We start from the raw sequence: 10,838 nt of genomic DNA on the forward strand, positions 1-10,838 counted from the left end.
TTGTGGGTGGGGAGGTATAGAGGAATGAAGCTGGGTTAATTATCATTGATAATATAGAACTGTGGGCTGGGTTCAGGGGCGGTGGGTTGGCTGATGTAGATAAGGTGCAGCTGTGGCTGGTTCTGTTAAGGGGTTGGGAGCCAAAGAAGAGAGAGCAGCTGAGGAAGAGGCAAGAGAAGAGAGCAAGAGAACAGAAAGCAGGGCCGGGATGAGGCGAGACTAGGAGAAGGCAGCAGAGGGACTGGCATGAAGAGTGTGTTGGTATGTGATGGTAAAAGACTTTGTTGCAGCTGGATAGTTTGGAGAGTGCAGCATCAGGGAGGGGGCTTCTTTTCCTGCACAAAACCAGAGAGGCAGAGCTACTAGTTCACCATGGAATGTTTTTCCACTTGCCTCTTAGACTCTAAACAGCAACACAATGAATTCTAATATGCATCTGTTCTGCAGTGCCCAGGTGGTCATGTAGCAGTGCTGTGGAGAAATATCGGGGAGTGGCTCAGGGGACTGTGGATTCCCTCCACATCTCCGCTTCGCCAGGGACTTTCAAGACACAAAGATCCACCTGAATAGGGAACACTCAAACAAAATCATCAGCAGTGAGCAATAAAGACTGCTGAATTATCCATGCTTTTGAGTGGCTGCACAATCTCCTTTACACCAGGGAGAAGAAGGGGAAAGATCCAAACAGGGAAATAGTTTCCAGTCCTCTAGTCCATAAAGTCTGAAGACTGTTTCACCTATTCCTGCTGCTTGGTTTGAATTCCCTAGATCATGCCCAATAAAGCCAACATCCTAGCAAAAGCTTCACAGTAACAAGTAGGGAAGCAGGTGGCTGAGAACCAGCATCAGTGTCGCTTGAGCTGATGAAATCACTGATGCCTCTGGGACTTGTGGTGGCAAAACCACCTGCTCATCATAGATGTAAAGCTCGGTGCTAAGAAAAGCCATTCTCATTTACATCCCCACAGCGGGGCTGTGGGGACACAAAGCAGAATACAATCTGCTGGCCTCTGAGTTTTTTTGGAAAAGCAGTCGCTGCTTTTGCGTGACTTATTTTTAGGGACCTGCCTTAAGCCTATCTGTGAGCCTGGTCTGAGGGATTCAAGGTGTGAAACTCTCATCTGGCTGGCAGCAGATTCTCCCAAATCTGTACCATCCACTTGGCTAGGGTCTATCAGCCCAGTAGGATCAAGGTGTGGATCAGAGCTACGTGAGGCAGAAGAAGAGAGTTGGCCCTTGCTTTAAACCCTTGCCTGGATGGGAGAGGTTCCCTTCGGCTTTCTCAGAAACACAGTAATGTCATGAAAATAAATCCTGCCTGGTCCTCCTGGCTATATATTGCCACACAAGACAATTTTGGCATCCTCAACTTTGGCAGGCTGTAGAGGCACCAGCATACCATTACAAAGGATGCCAGCTCTTACCCTCCATCTCCACGTGCTCTGAGGGGGCTTGGCTCTCCATCCCCATCTCACAGCTGTGAGCAGGTGACACCCTGAGTGTCATACTCCAAAAACAGCAGCAGAGGACCAGTTTCCAGCAGTGCTCTGCCCCCTCCACCTCACTGTCCCCACGGGTTGACCTCCCCACCCCCAGATACTGCACACATAAGGCCGGTAGTTTCTCTCCATCCCTCCCCTTTCCCTAAGGATTTTGTCCCAGGAGCAGGCACCAGGCCTGCTCAGCTCTCCTCTTCGCTCTTTGTGGGGGCCGGAGATGTCTGCTCAGTGTGGTGGGGTCCACCACCAGTCCTTGTGGCCTCCCCCTGTTTCATGCAGGGAGCAGTTCCTTCCCGCGCATGGATTTTCTGGTGTCTCCTCAGATACTTCTTCAGCCGGTAGCGCTTCCCACAGACCCCACACTTGTAGGCTCCACCTCGGGAATGGAGCAGCTGGTGTTTAATAAGATGCCGCTTCTGAGGGAAGCATTTCCCACACTTGGTGCACTTGCAAGGTCCCATGCGGACGTGGATTGTTTGGTGCCGGAAAAGGTTGGCCTTCTGGTTGAAGGTCTTCTCGCACTCCGGGCACTGGTAGGGCTCCTCCTTGGTGTGAATCCTCTGATGCCGAACCAGATTTGATCGCTGGGTGAAGCTCTTCCCACACTCAGTGCATTTGAAGGGCTCACTCATGTGGACTCGCTGGTGGCGGATCAGCTTGCGGTTCATGCGGAAGCTCTCCCCGCACTCACTGCACTTGTACGGCCCCTCGCTCGTGTGAATCTTCTTGTGCCTGGTCAGGTTTGATTTCTGATTGAAACTCTTTCCGCACTCGGGACAGGGGAATATCCGTTCACCCTTGGGAGCTCCTTTTGCTGAGGGATCTTTCTTGGATATGGGTTTCTCACGGTTCTCCAGCATTCCCTCTTTGGTGGGCTGATAGCATTTCTTCTCCTTCCTCTTTAGGCTCTGGCTTTCCTGGTGGCTGGCCTCTACACCAGGTTCCTCTTTAATTTGGATCCTCTGGATAGCACAGAGGTTGCGTTTCTGCCCATAGTACATCCCAAACTCAGTGCTTTCCTGTGGTTCTTCCTTCACATGGAGCAGCCGGGTACAGGCTACGGGGACTTCCCATTCACACTGCCCATCAGCATCCTCTTCCTTTTTAAGCTGTCTCCCCTGTAAAGCCGTCAGTGGGATCTTTGGATCAAAGAGCTTTCCATAGTCTGGGGTTTCTGGTGGCTCTTCCTTGATGTAAAGTTTCTGGCAGGCTATTGCAGTAATGTTTGCTGTGTCATCAGTGGGTGGGTCTGCTTCCTCCTTCATCTGGATTTTCCAAGGAGGGCTTTTTGGGTTACACAGGTTTCTAGGTATGCCACACTCCTGGGCTACGTATCCTTCATGGGATATATTCTCCCACGAATTCTCCTCTGATCTGAAGGCAAAATCAGGCTCCTCTTTAATCTGGATGACCTGGAGAGACACACCATTTATGTGTCCCTCAAGCAGCTTTTGCTTAGTGTGGTTCCTCTGGTGCACGTTGAAATACCGCTTGGTACTCAAGCTCTTCCCACACTCCGTACAAATGAAAGGCCCCCCGCGGAGATGTATCTTCTGGTGGGCCAGCAGTGTGGCACTTTGCCCAAAGCACCTACTGCAGTCAGGGCACTTGAAGGGCTTCTCTCGCTTGTGGATCTCCTTGTGGGCAGTGAGGGTCCCCTTCTTCACAAAGCTCTTCCCACACTCGGTGCAGGCAAATGGCCTCTTCTCTGTGTGGGTACGCATGTGGATGTTGAAGTAGATTTTTGTGCTCAGGCTCTTGCCGCAGCGAGCACAGAGGTAGGGACCACCCTTGGTATGTGTCTTCTGGTGGGCGGCCAGGCATATCTCCAGGCGGAAGCAACGGCCACAGTCCCCACAGCAGAAGGGCCTCTCTCCTGTGTGGATGCTCTGGTGGGTTGTGAGGTGGCCCCGGGTGGTGAAGCGCCTTCCACACTCCCCGCAAGTGAAGAGCTCCGCCGCCGTGTGGATCCGCTGGTGTCTCTTCAGGTTTCCCTTCTTGCTGAAGGATTTGCCACATTCCTGACACGGGTGGGTCTTTAGCACCACACGCTTAATCAAGTCCTTCATGGCAGCAGTGCCCTGCACCCAGTGGTGTCTGGTGGGGCTGCCAAGCAGCTGGCAGGTACAAAAACGCCACAGTGTTATGGGGATGGACTAGCTGGGAGGATACAAAAACCATCAGGACATATACATCGAAGTGTACATTAATGGATGTACTTTATTCCCTGTAGGGGAAAGTGTGCTGCTGCTGTACACCAACTCTGGGCCAACGAGGAACGTGTGGTCTTCCTCTTTTTCCTCCAACTCCTTCCACCTTAGCTTGCAGATACAGAATTTGCAACTCCATCTCTGATCCCCTGGAGAGGCTTTCCTGGCATTCCTGGAGGCTTGGATTGCCAGCTGAAAAAAAAAAGGGACATTTATTAGGTCATTATTTCTTTTCCACCTTCTGTGTTCGCTATGTAAATGCAACGGGTGGCACCTTGGCTGCTCCGTGGGGGACTGAGCCTGAGACCTTTGAAGCCACAGGCTCAGCTGGACTCCAACAGGGACAGCAGGGACAAGCGATGGGGGACATTTGTGATGCTCTCGCTGCTGTCATCACACAAAGGTTTTGGCTCTTACTATTGCTGCAGTAGTGATTTACCCTCAGAATAGTCCTCTGTCCTTTGACCAACAAGGTTTATAAGTAAATAAGTTAATTAACTAATGCACTTTGCAGTAATTGTTGTAATTAAACCCATTTTTATAAGTGACTGTGTAGCAAACAAAATCTCCCAAACCTAGAAGAAAACCAGACTTGGCACCACTTGCAAAACTGGAGCATTCTGCTTCGTATTGACAGTGCTCCGTGCACAGGGGAAGGCGGGTCAGTGGTGTCCTCGGTGGGCGGCTGGAGAAATGAGACACAGAAAGCTAAAGGAACTTTGTCCTCCTTGAGAGGGTTCACTTGGCAGCAGGTTCTGGGTCCTATGTATTTCCATTAGAAAAAAAAAATAATATCAGGGCCAACAGGGATGTGAGCAACACCTATCAAGACTGTGAATTGCAGCAGGGCAAAGAGCCAGAAGGACTGAGGGGAGGAGGACAGTGATGCTGGAGATGACTGTCAACAAGAGTATATGTGGCTGGGCAGGCTTCTACTGATGGTGCTGATGGCTGAAGGTGAGGCTGCCAGCGAGGACACCTGCCATCAGTGAAATTTGTCCCTGGGGGTCTGCGCTGCCAAGAAGGCTGTGGCTGAGAAGATGAGTCCCTGGGGAGGCTGCCACTGAGGTGTAGGAGGCTGGGGTAGGGGGGATACCACGGATCAGGGGACAAGTAATGGGACATGTGAAGTGTAACCATCCAAGCACAGCTACGATGCAGAGTTCACAGCTACACGCCCTTGGAGGAGGGAGGTCACAGTGGTAGAAAAAGTGGGCGGCTGTCTCAGATTTCAGAGGACAGTTATAAAAGGGAAATTTACTTCAGATTTAGTCACACCACTGTCGTTTCCCCTTCAGCTAACCCATCTAGATCCCCACTGATGCTGGTAAGAGTGACCACCGAAGCACAATGGTGCTCCTGTCCAAGCTGAATTCTCCATGCTGGCAGAGGAACCACAGGAAAACAAAAACAACAATACAAAAAAAAACCCTCAAAAAACCCCAACCAAAACCAACCCGCAAAGTTAAACTGAGCCAGGAGAAGCAAAACAAACCGGCTTGGAGCAGGAACTGGGTTTAGTGTTTGCTAGCGGAGGGGAGACTCGGAGGGAGACCAGGGCTCCTCCCTAGGTGGGGGAGCAGCTGGACGACACCTACGACAGGTTTTAATTCAGCAGACAAAGCCTCAGCAGCAGCCAGGCTGGAAAGAGAATGCAACGGTGTATTTTTTTTGGAGGAAGGTCTTTAACCCCCCGAGCGGGTAGCAGATTTAGCCTCCTGCCACCAAGGTCCCTGCGGCGGGTCTGGCTGATGCCGTGGGGATGCTCTAAGCCCGCGGGCGCGGGGTCGCTGCGGGGACCACGGCCTCGCTCCTCGCTCCTCGCTGGGGATGCTCACGCCGGTCCCTTAGAGGAAACATCTCACCGGCAGCAGTGTTTTAATTGCCTCTGGATTTTGGCAAAAAACCAACACATTCCTGAATTCAAATCAGGGTAAAAGAAGAAATTCCTGTCTACTTTCTTCCTTTTACTTTTTTTCTTCTTCTTCTTTTTTTTTTTTTTTTTAATAGCCAGATCCTACAGATCCAAATCCTGCCTTTACCTCCAGCTCTGCAATCCCCCAGGCTCAGGGTTTGAATCAAGGGCAGAACCTGATCCCAGGGAGTTGATTCGTCTTTTATTGGGGCTACCCGGACAAATGAAGGGCGGTTGGCCAAAAGCATCTTACCTGAGCGGGCCATCACCCTCTGGCTGGCATTTCTGTCCTCCGGGGCAGCCTCAGTGGCACAACAGCGTGTGCGACTTGGCTGCAAGTTGTGTTGCACCAGCAGCTGGGCTGACCTAAAGGAAGTCTGTGGCCAGTGCAGTGAGAGCTACCGGAGGAAGGGTGAAGCGAAACAAAGAGCGAAGGTTGAAGGAGCAGAGGGAGGACAGGGGTGATGCTCTTGATTCGTCCCGCCGGGAGGGATTTTCACGCCACTGCCAAGGTGTCAGCGGGAGAGGAGGGGATTTCTCCCTGGTGTGCCTTTCTTCTGCATCGCTGTGTCGGTGGGAAGCTGGAAGGGTCTCCAGCTCGCGCTGCCTTCTGGGAATTGTAGTTCTGCCCAGCAGCCCTGGTCCCCCACCCTGCGCTGGCAGCCGGTGGGTCAGGATGAGGCCATTCCTCTCCTGCCCCAGCTGAGAGCACTTGCTTTTTTTGTTGGGGGAAGAGAAAACATCCCGCAGTGCTGCAAGCATCCTTCTTCCCTCCCAGGCTGATTGTCTGGGACTTGCTCCGGGAAGTGTCAGAAGAGGAAAGATGCATCTCAGGGAGTATTTCTGTGTCCGTAACAGCTTGCAATCCCCCTGGGGAGAGGTGGGAACTGAGACTGGTCCCTAGTTACCAGCAAAAGATCCCTTTTAATGCTCAGGTAAAGCATGAAAGGACATGCAGATTTGACAAGGGTGGATGCTGAGGCATATGGACTTGATTTAACAGAGTGATCAGCACCAACTGGGAGAGGCTGAGCCTCAGCAGGACCTCACAGAAAGTGCCCAGACCTTCCTGGATCTGCACTGCACAATGAGGCTTAAAGACTCAGCAGGGAGCTCTAGCCCAGGATGCTGCACCGGGAGGGTTTTAGGAGCATGTGCATGGTGAAAAGCTGCTTTAGCATGACTTTTCCCTGGGGCAGTGATTAGGGGCTGTCCGATTGCTTGGAGGTTGGACAATAGCACTCATTCCTGCATAAACCAGGACTTGCAATCCTATCCTTAATATGACACAAGGCTGCAAACATGCTGTTCTCCTCCTTTTTCATTCAGGGAAACTGAGGCAGGAGACGGTGAAGTGCTTGGCTCAGATTGTACAAAGAAGTTCAAGGTTACAGGATCCCTGGAGTTCAGATCTAGTCTACACACACTGCATGTGCCTTGGATAAAGTCTGCTGAGGTATTTCCTACCTCAGTACAAACCAGTACTATGAGACAGCAGTACCAGCATGAAGCTGTGTCTACATTCCAGCTTGTATCTCAGTCCAGAGAAGGAAGAAATCATACAAATCTAACCATCTTTATACCAGAACATGCACAGCTAAAGATACACGAGCCTCATTCAGTTTGTCTTACTGAAGGTCTTCTGCTTTCATGCATGAAAATGCCACAGCAGGTCCCAGACAGACAGGAGGGACCATGGTGTTAGGCCGCTATTAGACCCAGGTATGCTGAAGTGAGATTCCCCATGTGCAGAACTCCTTAGGCAACATGCCCCACCTCTCTCATCCTTCCTGTTTGCATATTACCTTCCCACAAATCCTACCTACAACACTTTGGATGGTGCCAGTCAGCAGCTCCATTATCCGGCTCCGTCTTGGTGTGTGGAACCATGCAGGGAGAGAGGCTGAGACATGACATGGATGAGGGGCTCACCGGGAGCAGCTGAGGGAACCATTTGTGTGACTCCTTTGCTGCCAGAGAGATCCAGAGGAAGGGGCCAGGACTGTGCCGTTTAGGCTGTGCCAGTGTCCTTTCACCCTCCCAGGCACAATTTACCTTATTCTAAGGTGGATGACTCTAGTAGGGCAGGTGACTTGTGCCCTCAGAGCTCCTGTTTCTCTCCATTGATGTCTGCATGTTCCCAGATGAGTCCCTTCCATTGCTCATCTTCTCCTTCAAACAAAGCAGATCTGCCTGCTGTCCCTGCTGGTTCATACAAAGCTCCAGAGTCCAAGATCAAGTACGTCTTGCTATGACCCTAAAGTTTTGCTCATGTCGCCAAAAATAGACTCAAAGCACCTCGTGCTCATCCCCAAAAGGATTCATCGACAAAGTTTTCAGGGCAGGGTTAAGCTATGTCCAAAAATGCCTCTTCCTAAGCACAATTGGGAAGTGGTGACCTCCTAGTCTGAGCAGAGTCTCCACTATCCTGGGGACACCCACTCTGGAAGTGAAGCTGTGCCATCAGCTGCAGTGACTCTGCCTCTGCAACGTACCACTAGATGCCAGTGGAAGCTCTTTCCCGCCTGCTTTCAGCTAGAAAATCCCACACATTTGACATTTTTATATGTTTTATTGTATTTTTTAAAAGATAATTCTTCATTTTTGATCTAATAAGGCGCCCATGCATTTGAGTATTATGTATAAATATATGTATGAATGTGTGTTGTGTATCCTCTCTCTCTGTTTCTCTGTTTCTCAAATATATATATTTGCCTTTGTTGTTATTTAGAGGAGAATTTTCCCCCAGTATCTCCCCAGACTAAGATATCACTCCAAGCTCCTTTTGTCATCCCCTTCCCATCAAACATCCCAACTCCCCAGACCCTTCACCTGCTAAACTGTCTAACCACTGTGTCATGACCTGGTGTCCTGACGTGGACAGCTGGTCCAAGAAACATACAGGTGCTGGCATGGCATGTCCAAGCCCTGTCCTGCTCTGGGAGTTGATTCCTCATATAAGGTCACCAAGAGGCAAGACACAGGTCCAGCTTATCCAGCCACGGGAGTTATAACCTGGAGGAGCAGACCTGCACGGAGCTGGGGAGGGGATTACAGAGTAGAACTGAGTTAGTGCTGCAGTAGTGCTGGTAACCAGCTTGCATATGTTTGATGTTTCGCGGGAAGGTGGAATGAATGAAACTCATAGCCACTGCAGTGCCAGGAAAGAAACCTTACATGGGGAAAGGGTAAAAATAAATAAAACTCACAATCCTGTACACTAGCAAGCTCTATGCTGCACTTCCCTGATGTAGAGGACTGAAATGATCTCACATTTTATCTTTCAGTGCCTGGAGTTCTGCACTGTGCAGAACATAATCTGGCCCGTGTTCCCCACTGATGTTTCTGCAAGGTCTAAGCCTTTGAGCAGCCTCCAGGCTTTGCATACACCATTTTTTTCCCCTGGCTGGTCAAGGTCCAGGTAGATTGAACTAGCCCACGGGCACTCAGAGTGAACACAAAGCTCAGCAGCTACCCAGGCTGCAGGAGGGGTGTGTGTGTGTGTCCGTCCATCTGTCCGTCTGTCCGTCCACCCATCCTTCACGTCCTGGGCACAGCAGCCCTCTCATGGCAGAGGACCACCAGGGTTAGGAACATCTCCTTTGGGCAAGTTGTGCTTTGGTGCAGGGCTCTCCTCCAGCGCCTGGTGCACCTCTCGCTCTCTGAAGTGCCTGATGCTGGTTGCCATAGGAGACAAGATGTTAGAGTGGATGGAGTAAAGGTTTGATCCAGATTGGTGATTTCTGTGTTGCTTTTTCAGACAAATCCAACTCTTTTTTTGTTTGACCAGCCGACTGTTTCCGACAAGGCTGCGTAGAAGAAGTGAGAACAAAATTTAAGCTGAGCTGTCATATGCTCCAGTGCCTGATTAATTATACAACGAAATAAAAATGGAATTTGGCAAAATAAAGGAGAAGGGTAAACGAAATCTTCGCTTTGCTTTGGAAGGAAATACTGCCTCAGGTTTTATTAAAAATGTCACAGTTAATCACATCAGGAGGCTTGAGGGTGCGTGGTGGCCTGTTGTGCTCGGTACACACAATGCAGGAGAGCTGGACAGTGCGACACAGAGAGATAAGGGAGCAGGAAGCCCAGTTATTTGTTCAGGTGAGTCCGTGATTATTCCTGAGATTTGCAAACACGATAGGTGCCAGTGGAGGCTGAGAGCTCCTAGCTTCCTTGCTACACTATAGATTATTTTTTCTTTAATTCAGGAAACAACTCTTACAGTAAGGCAAATCGTGATGAAAAGAATAGAGCGTTTAAATGACAAGTAATTTTCTATGCTATTCCACCCCCCTTGCTTTCTTTAATTGCTTTTGACATCTGATTAGGAAGGAAAGCTTTTCCTTTTTCGGCCCACATCTCCTACAGCTTCATTGTGCAGCCCAAGCCCACGGTTTCTTGTACTGCTGCCATGAAAATAATTGCAGTGTCTGTGGCTGCTTCCAAATCCACCATACTCAACTGATAAGAGCTTTAAATGAAAAACCGGTTTAAGCACAAATGGGCCCAACACTGACTTCAAGCCTGGCTGGATCAGAGTGACCCATCTGTCCTTCTACCCCACAAGCAATGGGCTTCTCATACGTGAAGACTCAGTTGTAGTTTGGTTTTGTTTTCCTGGGGAGAGCTGCAGTCAGGGCTGGTGACTGCAGGACTTCTGTTGGGAGGGAAAAGGAAGGATTACAGCTGTAACACCCCCAAAACAGAAAGCCCTCTTTGCCCTGCTCACTCTGCCCCAAGTGCTGTCAGCATTGTGGGAGGGATCAAACATCTCCAGGTCTTCTGCATGGTGAGCAGGGAGCTGGGATGCTACAAGGACCTTGGGACCTAGCCCCTCACCAGTCACCCTTTCATGCCCTAAGTCCCACTCTCTTCCCCCTGGTTGCAACTGTCTTTCCTAAAATGACAAGCCCATCGTAAGATAACCAAAAAAACCCCAGTAAAGGTCTAAGTGACATGCCCAAGGTTGAACAGCACATCGGTAGCAGGTCAGAGAAGCATCTCAGAAGCTGCTGCGAGGCAGCACAGCTCTGCTGCTTAACAGAGCAGCCTCCCCAGTGCCTCTCTAACACAACAGCTCTACACAATGCCCTTCTCCTGGCCTTGTCCTTCTTCCACAGGCACCGCCACAGGTCCTCCCTGCCCATAACCATGTGCAATAAGGTTGTAGCTACTTGAGAGTGAGTGCTATGTGCCCTCTAATTCATT

At 50.3% G+C, this 10,838-nt stretch overlaps 1 protein-coding gene across 1 annotated transcript; it reads right to left on the minus strand.

Annotated features, from left to right (window-relative positions):
- Positions 1-209: 209 nt before the first annotated feature.
- On the minus strand, positions 210-6,137 carry LOC121087866 (zinc finger protein 260-like). Its single transcript, XM_040593353.1, has 2 exons — positions 5,878-6,137; positions 210-3,901 (listed from the first exon to the last, which is right to left on the minus strand). Exon 2 carries the CDS (start codon positions 3,566-3,568, stop codon positions 1,682-1,684), a length of 1,887 nt encoding a protein of 628 aa, XP_040449287.1. The 5' UTR covers positions 3,569-3,901; positions 5,878-6,137; the 3' UTR covers positions 210-1,681.
- Between the last annotated feature and the right edge of the window lie 4,701 nt (positions 6,138-10,838).

Source organism: Falco naumanni, chromosome 4 (genome assembly GCF_017639655.2).
Source record: "Falco naumanni isolate bFalNau1 chromosome 4, bFalNau1.pat, whole genome shotgun sequence".
Classification (NCBI taxonomy): domain Eukaryota; kingdom Metazoa; phylum Chordata; class Aves; order Falconiformes; family Falconidae; genus Falco; species Falco naumanni.